Here is a 20405-nt window from a genome sequence, read left to right on the forward strand (position 1 = left end):
ATGTAACTAATTCTGAAGAACAGGATCTATACCACTAGACTATCATTTGTAAAACTGTAAAGTGCTATATACTGCGTATGATTTTAAAAAATTGCATTTTCTATTTAAAAAAATTATATGGTCATAAGTGTCATTAATAAGAAGGAGTTTTAGTGGAAAAGCAGTCACGAATCCGAAAAGTCACAGTACAATTTCTGCTTTTCTGGGTCAGTTCTTGTGCCTCAGTTTCCCTGTCAAAGGAATGCTTTCTGTCTTTTCTGAATCATACTTCCAACTGCATTGGGGAAAAAAATAAAATTCATGAAAATTGTTTTACATTTCTTGTAGATAGGACTCATAAATTTAAATGGGTATTATAATATTAGTTTGAGGATAACTCTATGATAGCCATATTGAAAATAAAAATAAAGAACTATAACAAACACCCACTATGAGCATCCATAGCTTAATGCAATCTCTTTGTAGGCAAACTGTATATGGATGTTTATTACATTAAGCAGTAAAAAATGAAACATCTGGCAACAATTTTTAGATTTTGAAGAATCAGATGGCAAAATGAGTCTCAGGGGACTAAGATCCTGTTTCACACTCCTGAAAAAAGGTTTGAAAAAAATTTCAGTGCTCTCTGAAAAACCGTATTTCAGTTTCTTCTCTGTTCCCTATTTAGGATGTGACTTACATACAGAATTTCATAAACTCATCACAAAACTCTACTTAGGTCTTTGGACCTGGGTGAAGCCCGTGGTTAGAACTCTAGCTATAAAGCCACCATCTAGCTCAATAAATCTAGACAAACCGAGTAGCTTCATGGTTCATTGTATTGTAATAAGAAAGTATTAAAGCTGTGATTCTCAGTCAAAAAGGAGCTAAACTTCCATTGTAGTACAGGAGAAGCTATGAGTGATTTGACCATGGGTGAGGAAAAGAACAAGATCGTGTACTCTAAGCAGGAACGAGAAAGTTTAAGAAGGGCCACGCCTGCTCCTGCAGATCACAGCTCTGAGTCATGGTGCAGGGAGTGCACGGAGTTGGCACGCATGCTTGCCTTCCTGGCATCTGTCGGGTTCACTAATCTTGTTATTCTAATTCCTCACTCACATTCCTTTTTATGATTGGCTATCCAATGTTTTTAGGTAAATACAGCAATCTTTAACAAATGACCATATTGACAACCCCCTCCCTCTGCCTTCGGAACCATTAATTCTGATTTACATTCTACAAACAATTTATTCAACAACTACTTGGTCTACTAAAAAACAGTTGTTATATCATACTCTGCCCCAAGCACCTGTGTTGTACTGTAAAGAACATGATGGATACGATGCTGTCTGTGCTCCTTGGCAGGTATATTAGACATATGCTCAAGTAATTATACAAGGCAGAAGATGCAAAACTCAAACCGAGGGCTGTGGTGTTTGGTGCTCTGGGATCTAAGAGGAAGAAACAGTTCTACCTGAAGTGATCAGGGAGGGTACCTAGGAAAGTGCGTTAGCAAACACAGAGGAGAGGGTGGCCATGAAGAATATATAGACTGGAAAGTATGGGATCATAAAAGGGATAATAACTAGGCCTCTGTTCCTATCACCACAGAGGACACAATATTTGAAAGCCTGTCAAGCCCTTTTAGTGCAGACCCTGGGAAGTGTTGCTATTTTAAAAGTTTGTGGCACATTTGAATGCAATAAAACAAAATGTTTCATGTTTTGGGAAAAGTCTTTGTCTTTCCCTCCAACAGTTCATTCTACTTGTGAAGCCAGGCTTCTCTGAGGTCACCAGGAGGTCATGAAGGATATATGGATATGACTAAAGTCATTACATTATCCATTAGTCATTGGTAACAATGTTGCTGGAATGAGAGAAACAGCTGGAAATGGTACAGGAACACAACTTGGGCAATGTCTACTTAAGATAGAGATCTCTAGCTGTCATAGAGGGTCTGGCCCTACATATATCTCTCTTCTGTGTTGCTGAGCTAACTGGTTCAGAGACAATATTGTGAAGAAGAAGTGGAAAGTGGAAGCTTGGTAATATGTTATTCTCTCTGGGATAAGTTCCTGCCCTCTTTCTGGCCACCTTGGAGCGGCAAAGAGGGATTTGAGCTAGTGCTTGGTGCTCAACACTTTGGTTTTCATTTTGTATGGCTCACTGACAACTCATTTTCTTCACAGACAGCTCTGTCCTGTCCTGCTCATGGGTTCAGACCCACCCAGAGGCAGCTGGAGAGAATTTTCTGTGATCACCAAAACTTCTCTGCCCCCATCAGCAGCAAGTAGCTGTCTGCTGGGACTTGAGATTGGAACAGCATTGGTGCGGCCAACTTCCCCAACATCTTAACCAATGGGAGTTCTACCAGCAAAGAGCAGAGGGGCAGGGCTCCAGTTGGTGTCCAGGCTAAAGCCACTTAACAACTAAATAAAGACATATTAGATCCCAAGTTTTGTAAAAATACTAAACAGAAGATGCAAAGGTATCAGTTGTGGCGAGGCCTGCTTTTTAACACGGTAAAGTATTCTGCTTTTTCCCTAGGAGAGGAATTTTTAATTTCAGGCTTATATTACCATTATTTCAGTGGAGAGAAAGGACAACTAATAGTTGGTTGGCCTAAAAGATCCTGGCATGAATATTTGAGTCATAAAATATTAGCCAAGCATCTTTTGGATATTCTAAAATAAACCATGTAGAGAACTAAGCATTTCATGCCAAGGCAAAACTAAAAAGCTCTTCTTAGAGGTTTCCCCACCCCTTTTCTGGATACAGTCTTATTGGTTGATAGCACCAAGTGTTTGGCTGCATTGCAAATAATCACTCAGCTGTGGCTGATTACTGCTATAATTTTTTCCCTTGTTCAGAAAATCTTGTCAAAAATATGTTTCCAAGACAGCAAGAGAGAAAAAAGTTTCTCTTCTTCTTCTTCTTCTTCTTCTGCTTCTGCTTCTGCTTCTGCTTCTGCTTCTGCTTCTTCTTCTGCTTCTTCTCCTTCTTCTTCTCCTTCTCCTTCTCCTTCTCCTTCTCCTTCTCCTTCTCCTTCTCCTTCTCCTTCTCCTTCTCCTCCTTCTCCTTCTCCTTCTCCTTCTTCTCCTTCTCCTTCTTCTTCTTCTTTTTTTACAGGGGAAGCCATTATTTGAAATACTAGTAATAGGGTAATGGCACAGGGTCTGAGATAAAGGGGAAGAATTTAGAAGTATTGTAAAAAAACAACTATTCCCATCTCTGGAATTGTGTGTCATATGGCGACAGGGGGCCTCTAGCATTGGCTCTGCCATAGATGGTGTGACTCAGGACCATTTGTTCATTCATTCAGCTCTCTGTCTGGCACTGCCAGCACTGGGGACAAATCACACTACTTCTCTGAATACCATTTCTTTATGTTTGCAATGTGAGGGATGCACTAGAATGATCTTTCAAGGACCTCTACCTCTAGTTCTTGAATCTTTACTTCTCTGTGGGAGGACCGTGCACCCAGAAGAATAGTAATAGGAAAACTAGTATCCAGTATTACACGCCAGACGTTGTGCTAACTAACCACTTTTACATACATTTTACCCTGTTTTGTTTTCTTAAGTAGTTCTTAAAAAAAAAAGGGTATTATTACAGATGAGAAAACTAAGGGTCAGAGAGGTTGAGTTGCCTTTTGTTACAAGCGAGAAAGAAGCAGAGGCAGACTCAAACCCAGCTCTGCTGATGCCAAGCCCAGTGTTCTTCCCTTCTCTGATCTCCAGATTTTTAGTGTTCATTCATCTCTCCTGGACTTTTCTCCGGGAATACTTGTGGAAAATTTAGAAGAATCCATGACAGGACAATACAAAATACATCATTCTTGCCTTATGGGTCTTCCATTAGCTTTCCCTCCCTCCTTACCTACTAAACTTTTCCTATTCATCCCAAGGGTGATCTTGCCACTTTATCCAAGTCCACTGCTCCCGCTGCTTGGCTTTCGCCTGTGCTTTACCTTCGACTTGGAATTGTTTTCAGTTTTGTCTGTAGCCAAATTCTGAACTCTTTCCCAGACTTCATTTGTCTTACTCCTAAATTTAATTCATTTGGCCCCAAAAAGTTGTCCAACACAGTAAGAAATTTTAAAAAGACTACAAGATCATCTCTTTGGGGGAATTAAGACATGCAGATTATAGGAGAGTTATGGCTAAAATAAAGAGCTTTAGACTTGTAAGGGAAAGAGAAGGAAAGGAGCTGGGCTCACTGGAACTTGAAAAGTAGTTAAGGCTGGAGTAGATGAAAGGACAAAGAGGCAAAGGGAGGTACAAGGTCAGACAAAGAGCAGAGAGGTCCACTGAGTACTGGAGAAGTCAGATGCCTTTCTGGCTGGAGCAGCTAGGTTTAAAGACCTATGACAGCTGGGATGGGACAGTTGAAATGGATGTTATTGTTGAAGAATGTCAATCAGAAGGAACACTGGATTAAGAGGTTGAACATCTGTGTTCTTGCTCTGTCAATTTGTAATCTGGGGAAAATCGATCGAGGAACCTGACCTTTGTTTCCTCATCTCCTGGAGGCTACCCAGCATATAGAAGTCCAAGCTCCTTAGAATAGCCTGCCTCTTCTCCTGCTGTTCCCACCTCCAGCCATTTTGTAGTATGTCATCATGTGTGAGGAGTCACTTATGAGCTGAGACTTCCATAACACTGGATAATCACATTCACTCTGTGAGAACTCTAACAGTGCTGAAAATGATTTCTCATAAAGCTACACAAGTTAAATAATATACATACACATGCATTTAAAAATGAAATGTTTCCCCTACTAATTATTTAACTTTGAGAAACTAAATTCCTTAACTAAATATTTGGGATTGGAACTTTAAGGGTTTCTGTTTTAACTTCACCATGTGAGACAACCATAAGTTCTTAAAGCTTTCTTTTTAGTTATGGCTGGTTCAGTTATTATTGGTGCCAGGCAGGGTGGATAATCTCAAAGATGCTGATATGGATAAAAATGTGGCCAGGCAAGTTCATATGATTGGCCAAAACCAAGCAGGCAAAAGAGCAAACAGCATCAGCTATGAATCTCAAATGTCCAAAGTCCCCAAGGTAGCAGTGATGGTTAATTTTATGTGCCAACTTGAATGGCCCATGGGGTGCCCACCTATTCAATTAAACATTATTCTAGGTTTGTCTGTGAGGGTGTTTCTGGATGAAGCTAACTTTTAAATTGGTAAACTGAGTAAAGCAGACTACCCTCCCCAGTGTGGGTGGGCCTCAGACAGTCTGTTGAAGGCCTAAGTAGAACAAAGGGCTGAGGAAAAGAGAATCCTTATATATAAATCCCTGTGTGCAGCTTTATTTCTTTAAGATAATTTTGTCTGATTCCTGGGCCAAAATAGATACCCTGTTCAGACATTAGAAACATATTTCCCAAAAATTCTTTAGAAAAAATTGTTCTAGTGTCTTAGTCCGTTCAGGCTGCTATAGCAAAATACCAGACACTGGATAGATTATAAACAACAGATATTTATTTCTCATAGTTCTGGAGGCTGGGAAGTTCAAGATCATGACACTGACAGATTCAGAGTCTACTGAGAATCTGGTTCACAGACAGCGCCTTCTTGCTATAACCTAACCTGGTGGAAGGGGTGGGGGATCTCTCCCGGGACTCTTATAAGGGTACTAATCCCATTCATGAAGGCAGAGTCCAAAATTACCTCTGAAAGGACCTACATTCTAATAACATCGCCTTGAGGGTTTAGAATTTCAATATATGAATTTTGCGGGGACACAAACATTCAGACCATAGCAGCAAATATATTTCTACCTGAGTAAGGGCTTGGCTTCTGCAGCCACTCAAGATTGCACACTCAGCCCCTTCTCTCAAGGGCTTCTCCTGGCCTTTGACTGGGTGCTCACACTTGGTTCTCATAATTCATTCATAAATTCTTTCATTCTTACATTCTCATGTAGTAATATTACTTCATTATCTATTCAGTTGACACTATAGGTACCCTGCTGCGAACTAACCCTGCTGGAGTTAGTTCAACAACTAATTGTAACATTAATTTAACTATAGTTATGATACTTATATGGTGCTATAAGTATATAATAAGAACCTGGCCTAATCTAAGGCTCAGGGACACTTCCTGAGCAGGTGGCATTTGAGCTGAGCTCTGGTTGTTCTGAGAGGTCCATTACAGCTGCTATTGCTTGTTCCCCCTGTCATGCTGTTGTGAAGATGACGTTGTGGGAGCGTTCCCTCCACTGTCTGTTCCTGGGTGGACTCTCGGTTTTCCATTACTGAATCTAAATACCATCTGATTTCCCATTCATGCCTATTTTTTATAGGAAATGAAACCTATATAAGTTATTTTAAGATAATTAATCATAGGCAAATGCATTTGATCCTTCAATCAGTCAATGTTTTGAATGTTCTTCACTGCTACTGCTTCTGTTAATGTGGATAATGTTAGTTGAAAGAAAAATCAATACTACAAAATTTCAGTTATCAAAACAGTGTGGTATTGGCATAAGATAGATATATAAACCAATGAAATAGAATTGAGAGACTAGAAATAAACCTCTACTTTTATGGCCAATTGATTTTCAACAAGGATGCCAACACCATTCAATGGGGGAAAGAACACTCTCTTGAACAATTGGTGCTGGGGCAACTGGATATCTGCATGCAAAAAAATGAAGCTGGATTCCTACCTCATACTGTATACAAAAATTAACTCAAAATGGACCACTGACCTAAATATAAGAGCTAAGGTAATAAACCTTAGACGAAAACACTGAAGGTAAAGCTTCATGATTTTGGATTTGGCAATGGATTCTTAGATATGACACCAAAACCATCAGCAACAAAAGAAAAAAAAAACAGATAAACTGGGCTTCATCAAAATTAAAAACTTGTGCATCAAAGGACATTATTTAAAAAGTGAAAAGACAACCTAAAGAATGGGAGGAAATAATTTGCAAATCATATATCTAAGGGTCTAGTATCCAGAATATATAAGGAACTCTTACAAATCAAGAATTGAAAGACAAATAACCCAATTTAAAAATAGGCAAAGGGCTTAGATAGACATTTCCCCAAAGACAATAAGCAAGTGACTGATAAACACATGAAAAGATGCTCAATATCATTAGTCATTAAGGAGATGCAAATCAAAATCACAATGAGGTACCACTTCAAACCCACTAGGAAATTTTTTTAAAGGAAAATATGGGAAAATGAAAAATAATGCTGGCAAAGATGTGGAGAAGTGGGAACACTCACAGATTGCTGGTGGAATGTAAAATGGTGCAACTGCTGTAAAAAACATTTTGGTGGTTCCTTAAAAAGTTAAACATAGAATTACCATATGGTCCAGCAATTCCACTCCTAGATATATACTCATAAAAACTGAAAACTGGTACTCAAATAGATGTACATGCATGTTCATAGCACTATTCAAATATCCAAAAGATGGACATAACCCAAATATTCATCAACAGAAGAATGGTTGAACAAAATGTGGTATATTCATTCAACAGAATATTATTCAGCCACAGGGGATGCCTGGGTGGCTCAGTAAGCTAAGCATCTGCTTTTGGCTCAGGTCAAGATCTTGGGGTCCTGGGATCGAGCCCTGTGTTGGGTTCCCTGCTCAGTGGGGGGTCTGCTTCTCCCTCTCCCTCTGCCCCTTCCCTCCCCTCCATTCATGCTCTCAGTTGAGGTACTGATGAATAAGGTACTGATACATGATGCTACACCGCGGATGAACCTCAAAAACATTATGCTAAGTGAAAGGAGACACAAAAGGCCATATATCATATAATTCCACTTACAAGAAGTATTTAGAATAGGTAAATCCACAAAGATAGTGATTGCGGGAGGCTGGGAGAAGGCGTGTGTAAGAAGCAACTGCTTAATAGATTCAGTTTCCTTTTAGAGTGATGAAAATGTTTTGGGACTAGATAGAGGTTATGGTTGCATAAGACTATGAATGGTTAATTGCCCATTTAAGTGATTAATTTTGTGTTATGTGAATTTTGCTTCAATAAAAAAATAAACAATAAGGTAGCTAGACTTATTGTGGTGATCATTTCACAATATATACATATAAGAAATTAAGTAGTAAAGAAATCAAGACGAGATTCTTTTCCTCTTAAGTCTGCCATATTTTATGGTTTCAATTTTAAAATACAGTAGTAAAATCATGACATACCTTGGGATATTACTTCTTTAGGGTTTATTAGATGTCATGCTAATGAGTTCTTCCATCATTTTCACCTACTCTGTACAATTCAGATTTCAGTCCAAGGCTTCAGGAACATTGCAAACAGCTGCACTGGAATTATGCATCTGACCATCAACGACATGCCAACACTAACGGACAACTGTGTAAAAGTAGGTAGTTGCAAAGTGCATTTTCTTCTCAGTCCTAATAGAGGGGCACATTGTCTAGTGGTTTGAATTATTAAAAAATATGAACCGGATTTTCAATTTAGTTGTTTTTATAGTAAGAAAATCATTAAAAAATTTACACACACACGCAAACACACACACACACACACACACACACACACACACACACACACATTTGAACATTTGAATCCTTACATATCCTAAAAAACTCTGTTTCCTAATTAGGATGTTTTTGTTTCAGAGATACTGTAGCCTAAGCATAAACTTTTAGTTCTATGTGTCAAACTTCTCAATGTAGTGATTTTTTTCAGCATCCCATTTTCTCATGTTTTCCCACACCTTTGTAATAGGATTTAATTCTGACTCCTCTTCATTACTCAAATGTAAGTGTATTCAAATATATTAAATAAAGTTACCATTGTCTTTGAAATTAGAAAAATTTAATAGTTAACATGTCTCCTTCTGAAAATATTGAGAAAAAAATAAATAACCTCATTACTTTGCTAGACCTATTCTATATACTGTGGTAAATTTAATCATCTTTTTTTCTTCTATAGGCTTTAGTTGAAAAGTGCTCCCGTATTACATCAATAGTTTTCACTGGTGCGCCTCATATTTCTGATTGTGCTTTTAAAGCTCTTTCTACTTGTAACCTCACAAAGATCCGATTTGAAGGTCTGTGATATTAAAAATGGGGTTCAGCATTAATGTTTACTTTTACTCTTGGGGCATTACAAATACAACACTTGCCTTCTGCTTTGTCGTGTTTTATTTTTTTGAACAGGAAATAAAAGGATTACTGATGCATGCTTCAAATCTATAGACAAGAATTATCCAAATATCAGTCACATTTACATGGCAGACTGCAAGAGAATAACAGATGGTAGCCTTAAGTCACTTTCACCTTTGAAGCAACTGACTGTGTTGAATTTGGCAAATTGTATAAGGTAATGAGTCATTCAGTTATATATTCAAGAAATATTGATTATCTAAAATGTGCGAGACCCTCTCCTCAAGGGGTTCACTGGTTAGTAAACATGAAAGTCAGGAGTCCAAGTGCAGGGAAGCGCAGAGCTCTGTGGTAACACAAAAAAGGGGTACCTATGTGGAATCATGGACCCTTATAAGATTAAATGAATGCACAGGAACACTTATGGGCTACTTTTCCTCATGAGGGTTCTCATGGCTAGTTGAGTTTTAACAGGCCTTTTCCCAAATGGACTTTGTTAGTTGCTTAGGAGAAACCAGTCTTACTGAAGGGTTTCCTCTTGGTACTCTTGGTTAGATTTGTCCTCTGTGTGGAGTCCCTAACAGATGGAAAGATGACAAGTTCTTAATGAAACCCTTTCTTCAGCTGGGCATTGAGCTTCTATTCTGGTATTCTCAGGTGGGCAAGGATCAAATTCTTTTTTTTTTTTTTAAAGATTTTATTTATTTATTTGAGGGAGAGAGAAAGCGAGAGACAGAGCATGAGTGGAGGGGGAGAGGCAGAGGGAGAAGGAGAAGCAGACTCCACAATGAAGTAGGCTAATATTGGGGGAAACATAAGACTAGTCAGAATAATAAGCTAAGCTACAAAAATCTTGACCCATGATCCATATTATTAAAATGGGGAAGCACCATGGGTTGGGGATGGGGGGGGACTGGATTTGAAATGGGGAAAACATGGATTATGAAATCAGGTTTCCAGGGAACAACCCAGCAAGGAATTGAGGCCTCCTGACAACAGCCACGTGAATGAGCTTGGAAGCAGACCTTTCAACCTTAGTCAAGCCTTCAAATGATTAAAGTCCCAGCAGGCATCTTGATTACAAGTTCATGAAAGACCCTGGGCTAGAACCATCCGCTAGTCCACTCCCAAATTCCTGACAACCAGAAACTGGGAGATAATAAATGTTTAAGCCACGAAGTTTGAGTTAATTTGGTACATAGTGATACCGAACAGATATACACACTGCATCTTATCGTATTAATATGTGAAATAAAATTGAATTTCATCCTCATATTTCACTCAGGCTTCTATAGGTTAACTACTTTTAACATAAATGGAGGTTTTCTACTTTCATAGTTGACAAGACACTTCAAATGACCCTTTGCCACAATTTAGTTTAGTTTAGTTAAAGGTGATGAAACATACTTTAAATACATTGCTGAGCCACGAAGAGTAAGAGAAAGATCCAATATCCAGTACTCTGATTCTGCACCACCCTCTCAATGAACACTCTGAGATGAATACTGAATAGCAAGTAAACATAAAAGGCATTGCTGCTCTGAGCATAGATGTTTATGTCAACACTGCCATTGAGAGAACCAATGTTGAGCAAGACTCAAGGTAGAGAAGCAGAACCTGAGACTTCCACCGGATCTGGAGCTCTCCAAGGGGGACAAAATGGTCCCGCAAGAAGTTAGCTCAACTGGAGGAAAGCACTTTTTTTTTTTCTTTTTCTAAAACATTTCAATTATTTATCTGAGAGAAAGAGAGAGGGAACGCATGAGTGCGAAGAAGGGGCAGAGGGAAAGGGAGAAGTAGACTCCCCGGTGAGCAGGGAGCCCAATGTGGGGCTTGATCTCAGGATCTGGAAATCATGACCTGAGCCAAAGGCAAACACTTAACCAACTGAGCCACCTACGCACCCCTGGAAAGCATTTTCTATTTAGGCCTCTAAGACTCCTTAAATTAACAATAAGATATAGGTGCTCACAATTAAAAATTGTTACATGTATGAATATATGAATCACCATGAGAAAGAGTCACCAGAAACAGCAAAATAAATTTGACCTTCAAATAATTCTGATATTGGAGTTATCAAATATAGGATATTAAGCAAATATGTATGAAATGTTTGAAGAAATTAATGAAATCAGAAATACGCAGGCAACAAAATATGAGAAAATAACTAGATTTATTTAGAAAAAAACAACTTTTAGGAATAAAAAATTATACTGTAGTTACTGAAATAAAGAAACCCAATGGATTGCCAATCAGCAGATTAGAACTCACTGAGGAGAGAAGTACAGAGATGGAAGATAATCTCTTCCATGACAGTGGAGTAAAAAAAAAAAGAAGATGAAAAATATGAAAGAGTATATCATAGGGTAAAAAGACAGAGAAGGTTTAGTAACAGAGTTTCAGATTAGATTTTAAAAATTCATCTATAAGAGACAAGCCTAAAACAGTAACTTTAAGAGCCAGAGAATATACATTTTCCTCAACCACACATCAATCCTTTTTAAAATGACTGTACATGAAGTTTTAAAGCAAGTTTCAACAACTTTCAAATTATCGGTATCAACAACTATATTCTCTCACTACAACGCTATTAAATTAGGAATCAGTAAGGAAAAGGTAAATTAAAAACATATATATGATTTAAAAGTAAAAATTCTGGGGTATCAGAATCACCTGAGGAGCTGAATAAAACTACATTTGCCCAAGCCCTACCCTAGAGCTCCTGAATCCAAATATTTAGGAATGGAACCCCAGCTTCTGTATTTTTTTTTTGAAAAAACAACATAGATGCTTTTGATGCACAGTCAGAGTTGGGATTAACTACATTAACCAATTACCTGGGACCATTACCTGAATAATTCTTTTCTGTTGGCTTTTGATGCCTCCTGGATTACAATATAAAATGATAGGTACATATATATACATATTTATACATACATATACATATGTATGTACATAAACACGTATGAGTAAATAAATGTCTGTTTTCAGACTACCTTTCCTGTTCCATTCACTTATCTGTCTTCTGTCTAATCTTATACGGTATTTTATCTGTAAAATGGGGAAAATAAGAGTATATACTCAGGACTGTTGTGAGGATCAAATATGTTAATCCATGTAATATGCTTACACACATAGTAAGCACTCAATAAATGTTACCTATTATTGCTTTATAATATGTTTTAATATCTAATGGAATTAGACTCTCCTTAGTAAGTTATTTTTTGCCAGTTTATTCTTCTAAATGAACTTTAGACACTTTTTTTTTTTTAAATAATCTATGCCCACTGTGGGGCTTGAACTCATGACCGTGAGATCAAGAGTCACATGCTCTACCCACTGAGTCAGCCAGGTGCCCCTTCAAATGAACTTTAGAACAATTTGGCCACATTTCAGAAAAAATCCTATTGAGATATTAATTGAAACTGTGTTAAATATATAAATTAATTTTGTAAAAATATACAGTTTTACAAGAGTTATTTGATTTTCTCTTTATCCAAGAATTATTTATTGAAGATGTATTCAAATTTCCAAGTAGTTTATGGCTAATTATCACTTTGTAAATAATTTTCACTTTTATGACATCATGGTACAAAAAGATGGCTTGCACGATTTCCATCTTTTGGAATTGAGAGTTTTTTATTTAGTGGTAAAGGCGGTGGGGAAGATGATGATTATCTTGTTTAGTGTGTTGGATACCTTTAAATATTGCATGGAACTTAAACTGAATTAGTTATATTATTCTAATTTTTATGCCTCTTTTTGTTTGTCAAAAGCTCAGTCTACCAAAAAAATTGTATCTTAATTATGTTCTTTTTGAATTTCCAACATTTTCATTTTATTTTATATTTATGCTATATTATATGTTGCATAAAAATTCATAACTTAAGTTACCAAAACAGACTGACCTTGGATCTCTTTTCTATAACAGAAAATATATTTATCATTGATTTTTATATTATTACTGTTTATATTATTATATTTATTAATATTATTCTTTATATTATTATATGTTTGGTATTTCTGTTGTGGATAAGAAATCCAGAGGTCAGTCTGATTTTTTTTTGATAACACACACACACACACGTATTTTTAAAATCACTACATAATTACTCCTTTTCACTGTCATAGTTTCAAGGGGGAGGGAATATGATCTCAAGAATCTATACCCAATATACTAACTTCATTGTGGGTGGTAACTTTAATTAACATAAAATTACCTTGTAGTCTTAATATTTTTACTAGCATAGTGTTTTGACTCAATGTACTGATTATTTGCCACTGCGGTATTATTTTTATTTACATTTGCCTAATACATCTTTGTAAGTTTTTTGTTGTGTTGTCATTTTATTTTAAATGTGTTTCTTGTAGACTACTTATAATTTAGATTTTATTTGTTAAACCAATTTGATAATCCCTTGTATTTTAATAGCGGATATATTCAACTTATTCATTATTTATCATTATTATAAAACCGATATATTAGGTCTTCTTTGGCTTCTTCTATGTTTCTACTATTTGCACTTACTTTTTACCTTTTTGTTTTTATTTACTCTCTTTTTTAATGCATGGATCATGTTTTGCTATTTTACAAGCTTTTATATATCTCTGATTACTGCTTTGTTTTTATTTATTCTTATATCTTTCTAGAGAATCTTCTTCATTTAAAGATTGAATCCTGGTTCTCTGTTTTTTTTTTTTTATAATTTTATTTTATTTTATTTATTTTTTTTTTAAAGATTTTATTTATTTATTTGACAGAGATAGAGACAGCCAGCGAGAGAGGGAACACAAGCAGGGGGAGTGGGAGAGGAAGAAGCAGGCTCATAGCGGAGGAGCCTGATGTGGGGCTCGATCCCACAACACCGGGATCACGCCCTGAGCCAAAGGCAGACGCTTAACCGCTGTGCCACCCAGGAACCCCCCTGGTTCTCTATTTTTGATCTGATTTATTTTTAATTCCTTATATTTCGGCATTTCAAAGGAACTTTTCAAATATGCCTTCTACTTATTAATTTAATATTCTAAAATGGTCAGTTTTGGTTTGATAACTTAGGTTATTATTCTTATTGTTGAATTTTTAGTTTCTTTGTTATCTGTTCTTTTTTTTTACTTGTTTGTTAGAGTATAGTCGACACAATGTTACATTAGTTTCAGGTGTACAACTTAGTGATTTGACACCTTTATACATTATGCTGTGTTCACCATCTGTATGTAGCTACTATCTGTCCTGTTACATCACTATTACAATATCATTAATTGGATTCCTTATGCTGTGCCTTTTATTCCTTTGACTTAGTCATAACTGGAAGCTTGTATCTCCTCTTCAGGTTTTTGCTCATCCTCCCATCCCTCTGCCCTCTGGCAACCATCAGTTTATCCTCTGTATTTATAGGTCTGATTCAGCTTTTTGTTTGTTTATTCATTTGGTTTTCTTCTCTTTTTTAAAAATTTCACTTATGAGTGGAATCATATGGGGTTCTTTTTAGATTTTATTTATGAGTGGAATCATATGGTTTTGTCTTTCTCAGTCTGACTTATTTCACTTAGGTTCCTCTAGGTCCATCCATGTTGTCTCAAATGGCATGATCTCATCATTTTTATGGTTGTGTAATATTCTATTGTATGTACTGTATAGTGTGTGTATATATGTATGTATACCACATTTTCTTTATCCATTCATCAATTGATGAACACTTAGATTACTTCCATATCTTGGCTATTGTTAATAATGCTGCAATAAACATGGGGTGGATATATATTTTTTGAATTATTGTTTTCATTTTCTTTGAGTAAATATCCAATAGTGGAATTGCCAGATCATAGGGTAGTCCTATTTTTAATTTTTTTAGGCACCTCCACCAATTTACATTTCCATCAATGGTGTACAAATTTTCCCTGTTCTCCACATCCTTACCAATACTTATTATTTCTTGTCTTTTTGATTCCAGACACTCTGACAGCGGTGAGATGATATTTCATTGTAGTTTTGATTTGCATTTCCTTGGTGATGAATGACATTGAGCATCTTTCCATGTGTCTGTTGGACATCTATAGGTCTTCTTTAGAAAAATGTCTATTCAGGTCCTCTGACCATTTTTAAATTGGATTCTTTGTTTTTTGGGTGTAGACTTGTATAAGCTCTTTTTTATGATTGATTGGTTTTTTCTTTTTACAAAAGTTTATTCTTAAATGTACAACAGGATCTAAGACTGCACTTCATTCTAGCTGTAGGTGGCAACAGATGCTATGACAGGGAATCCAGATGTTTAAACAGGAATGGAATTAAGGATCACCATTGCCTCAGGCACAAGGAACAGCTCACTTTTTGCCAGATTTCTTTTTTTTTTTTTAAGATTTTATTTATTTATTTGACAGAGAGAGAGAGAGCAGCAGAGGGGAAGCAGACTCCCTGCTGAGCAGGGAGCCTGATGCAGGACTCCATCCCAGGATCCTGAGATCATAACGTGAGTCAAAGGCAGACACTTAACTGACTGAGCCACCTAGGCGCCCTTTGCCAGATTTCTTAATTCCACCTGTGGCCCTGGAGCCCTTCCCTGTGGTCCTTGCTTTTAGCTCCTTGGGTTTCTTCTGCTCCTCTTTCTGTTTCTGCTTGAATGCCTTACCTTCCTCATCCATCTCCTAGGGCTGCTTCAGGGGCCTCTTCCTGCCACCTTTGTGGCTGGACATGGCGCCTGTCGCCCCTTCTCCAAGCCCTGCCACCAGAAGCTGACTTTTATAAGTTCTTTATATATTTTGGATATTAACCCCTTATCAGATATAATTTGCAAACATCTTCTTCCATTCAGTAAGTTGCCGTTTTGTTTTGTTGGCTTCTTTTGCTATGCAAAAGGTTTCTTTTTGATGTAGTCCCCCAATAGTTTATTTTTGCTTTTATTTCCCTTGGCTTAGAAGACATATCTAGAAAAACCTAGATATCTAGAAAAATATTGCTGTGTTTGCCATCTGTTTTTTATCTCAGGTGGCCACCTTTTCATCTTAGAATGCATCTTAGAATATTTTTGTTACAGCCAGGTTGCTCCTTATTAATTACTACTGCTTCTTTACACTGTTTAATAAGTTCTAATGTTTTTGTATTTTCTTTTAAAAATCCTTTTCAGAGGTATGCTTTCTCAAGTCTTACAAATGCCATGCCGTATTTGTTTTCTGGTTAGTAAAAATATCTCTCAATGAGTGTACCCCAGCCCTGGTGTTTGCCAAGACATAAGTTAATCAGTTGTATTTACACTCTCCTTCTTCCTTCTCCCCTCCCATTCTCCCATCCACCAGGCCCTTAACTGCTTTCCCAGGTGCTGCCAGAGTCCCCCTGTCCTATTACAGATGGAAGGTGAGTTGATGGACATAGGAGGTATCCACTTAATGTGGCCCATTCAACTGAAACAGGCCCATTCACCTTCTGCCTGCACTGCTCAATTCTTTGTAAATCTGACCAAAGAGGGTATAAGAGATGTCAGCAGTCAACATATATGGCTCCCAAGGCTCTTCCCATCAGTACACATACCTATAGGATTGTTGTGTGTGAAACTCACCTCTCTTAGGATGCAGTGTGCAATCTCCTATTGTGCTTTATTTACTGAAATTCTTTTTAGAAGGAACTGGTGGTGTCCAAATAGAATTAGAAATAAAGCTCCCGGGGCGCCTGGGTGGCACAGCGGTTGAGGATCTGCCTTCGGCTCAGGGTGTGATCCTGGCGTTGTGGGATCGAGCCCCACATCAGGCTCCTCTGCTGTGAGCCTGCTTCTTCCTCTCCCACTCCCCCTGCTTGTGTTCCCTCTCTCGCTGGCTGTCTCTATCTCTGTCAAATAAATAAATAAAATCTTAAAAAAAAAAAAAGAAAAGAAATAAAGCTCCCAGTGGAAGACAGGGAATGGATGGGCCAAACAGACTTCCAGCCATTTATAAAGCATGGTTCGGGGTGGGGGATGGAAATGGTACTGACACACAGGTGTCTCTGATTAGGGATAGACAGTGTGGGAAGACTGAGGTCAAGGTCTTCTTCCAGGTTTTCTGTACTAAAGCAGGAAAAATATCCGTAGGATTTTCAGTCCAGCTAACTTGACCTTGTATTTAGTGAAAATTCTTGCAAGATTCTGGCTGTAGTTTGACTGTTAGTCTTGGTTCTCCCTTTCCTAAGTTTTGGTGTTTTTCTTTTACAGGAGACTGTGTCAGGGACTACTTAACTTGATCACATTTTAACCCCAAAGAGACCTTAAGAATCATCTGTCTTGTTAATAATTCTAATAATCATGCCATCTAATTAAATGAACAATGAACAGGAGGAACATATTAATTAATACTTCTCCCATGACTATCATTTATACTTTTTCTATTATACTAAAAGTTATATGATCAAATCTGGTTTTAAAATGTTGACACGATACCCGTATAAAGATATTACTATGCTATTTTAGAATGTATTGAATGTAGTAACTATTACTTAAGTAGTACTCTATACATTTACATATAAAATCACATATAAAGCTTTTCTCTTTCCTACAGAATTGGTGATATGGGACTAAGGCAATTTCTTGATGGTCCTGTGAGCACAAGGATAAGAGAGCTAAATTTAAGTAACTGTATCCAACTGAGTGATGTCTCTATTGTGAAACTATCAGAGCGGTATGATAAAACCATAAAATTTTACATCATATCATTAGTAATTGTGTATCTGCTAATAGGAGAGATCAGAGATAGACCTTCAGAGCCATTTGGGAAATACCAGGAGACCAAGAAACTGGTCTAATTCTCAGTGAAATAAAATAAAAGACATTGGAGTCAGATTAAACTAGTCTTTTGATCATATCTGAGATGTTTCTTATTAATCTCACATTAGAGAATATTTGAGACAGACTCACTAATGAAGTTATCACTATCTAGACATGAGTGACTTCTCTGCACCTTTCAAGGGTATTATCTCTATGTAAACCTTTACTCCAGCATTTCCCAAGGGATGTTCTAGGTGGTGGGTACATTCCTGATCCTCCTTACTTGTCAGAGATCTTGTGTACAGTAAGTAAGGGTCAATTCCTATAGCAAATGTGTAAGGGATAAATGAGAAACTTGACCTTGTACTTTTAGTGGTCATTCATCATACTTACATGATAGTTTTTTGTATACATGTGTTATTTTTTCTTATTAGAAATTGTGATATGAAAGGAAACCATAGATATAATAAATAATATATATTATTATAATACATATATAATATATAATAATCCACCTCCCTTTCATCTTACTTTGTAATGACAAATTATTTTCCACTTTTAAGTTTACTCTTACATTGAGAAAAAGAAAGTCTTTGCTATAATACCATTTGCTTCTCTCAGATAGTTTTGATATAAAGAAATTGCTACTGAGACTGTGATTAAAGTTAAAATTAATTCTTCATACTACTTTCTTTCAGCTGCTCTAACTTAAACTACTTGAGTTTACGAAATTGTGAATATGTGACTGACCTAGGAATTGAATATATTGTGAACATCTTTTCTTTGCTGTCAATAGATCTCTCTGGAACACACATCTCTGATGAGGTAAAGAAAAGTTTCAAAATAGTTCAACGACTTTTATTGTTTCCAGTAATATAATCATTTTTCACTTTGTAAACAATGACGAGAATATCAGTTATTTTTATTTCCTAAATTATTAGATTATAAAAGGTAAGATTAGGAATATTGTTTCTGGAATAGTGATAGATGAGGTTATTTGTAAATCAATGGTCTTGTTTCTCTGCTTATGAAATGGCAAATTCAGTATTTTGAGCAAAGTCCTGACAGATTGGAATGTCACATGATAGATCTGAAATCTGTTTCTTTATAGAAATTTAGTAATGTGGACATAATATATTCCAGTTGGCTTATATGTTTTTCTTGTGGACTGAACATTCTGTAAGACTACCTGAGTGCCTTGAGATCTCACTCTGTAGTTCAAAACTGAGATCCAGAAATAGCCTCATCAAATCTACAAAAGAATACATTTTGAAGAACTAATTTCTGGGGTGCCTGGGTGGCGCAGTTGGTTAAGTGTTGGACTCTTGGTTTTGGCTCAGGTGGTGATCTCAGGGTCCTGAGATTGAGCCCCTCATCAGGGTTCATGCTTAGCACATAGTCTGCTTGGGACTCCCTCTCCCTCTGCCCCTCCCCGCATGCTCTCTCTCTCTAAAATAAATAAATAAATCTAAAAAAAAAGAGGCACTCATTTTTTGCAAGCTGCTGATGCTACTCATCAGAGTTGAAACTCAGTTCACTCATCCTATCCCTCCAGCACTGCCCCCACTTACTAATCAAAAGGAAGATAAACCCAGAGATTTGCCAGGTTTCTGAAAGAATTTAATGGGCTGTAGTTAGATAAGGAATGCATTGGCTTCTCTAAAAGATCAGGCATTGGAAGGGATAGAGGAAGACAACAAAGCTGAGAATCTCTCATCTGCTTGCTAAATCCCTGTTCCTCCCTCAAGCTCATCAAATACCACCTGTGAGGCCTTCTCTGAAAAGCCCTTCCTTCCAGGCAAGTATAGGAACTACTTCTCTATGTGGATCTCCAGCCCCAGCACATCCTTGGACATAATCTATTTCTCTCCGTTTCTCACTGCATTACTGATACCCGTGTTGCATCCACTCTTCCCCAACATTTAGTGGGCTCTGTTAGATGTAAGACTAGGTTCTTTCCTTTTTTTTTTTTTAATCTAAGAGTGAATTTAGATTCAGCCTCTATTCTGCTAGATGGTCTCCTTTCCCTTTCCTTCCATCTATGTGTGATATGAGACTGGGGTGCGGACAGTTACATGGAGTCAACTCGTTATGGTGGAGGCAAGTCTGATCTTTTCAATGTTGTCTTCTGTCCAAGCTGGGACATACTGGGATGGCTGTGAACTCGTTTGGTCTTTGGTTTCCTGTTTAGTTAGATCCCTGATGTGTCTTCCTAGTCCCAGCTCCAAAGCCCCTTTAAGTCTTCTGGCTCCTTTGTCATGTGTGCCTTGCTTTGGGCCCCCCTGGGCATGGGGAATCTGTGAGGATGTCTTAGGTCCGAAGTCCTAAACATCCCCTGTAGACATTTTCCAGGCTCTCACATCTGGGTGTATTTGCCCTCAGGCCCATGCCTCACCCTTCTCTCACTCTGCCACAGAGTAGCTGACTCCTGTCCACTGGATTCAGTTGGGTTTGGTGCTTGCGAGGCATTTGTGAGCAGTTGGAGGGTAAGAAGAAGGAAGAGGCCAGAGTTTACTTCCACCTTTCTTTGCATCATCATCATCAGCCACATTTCCTTCGAGATCTTTTCCCTCCAATCAGGCCTCTTGTGG

The 20405-nt window shown here is 37.4% G+C and overlaps 1 protein-coding gene across 1 annotated transcript in view; it reads left to right on the top strand.

The window, feature by feature from the left end:
- Positions 1–20405, top strand: part of FBXL13 (F-box and leucine rich repeat protein 13) — a 209662-nt gene that overhangs the window by 135811 nt on the left and 53446 nt on the right. Inside the window, exons 13-17 of the mRNA XM_026504143.4 lie at positions 8242–8340; positions 8916–9033; positions 9143–9305; positions 17609–17728; positions 18513–18639. Coding sequence (XP_026359928.4) covers positions 8242–8340; positions 8916–9033; positions 9143–9305; positions 17609–17728; positions 18513–18639 — 627 coding nt within the window. The remainder of the gene's footprint in view (positions 1–8241; positions 8341–8915; positions 9034–9142; positions 9306–17608; positions 17729–18512; positions 18640–20405) is intronic.

The sequence above is a fragment of the Ursus arctos genome, unplaced genomic scaffold (assembly GCF_023065955.2).
Source record: "Ursus arctos isolate Adak ecotype North America unplaced genomic scaffold, UrsArc2.0 scaffold_3, whole genome shotgun sequence".
Classification (NCBI taxonomy): Eukaryota; Metazoa; Chordata; class Mammalia; order Carnivora; family Ursidae; genus Ursus; species Ursus arctos.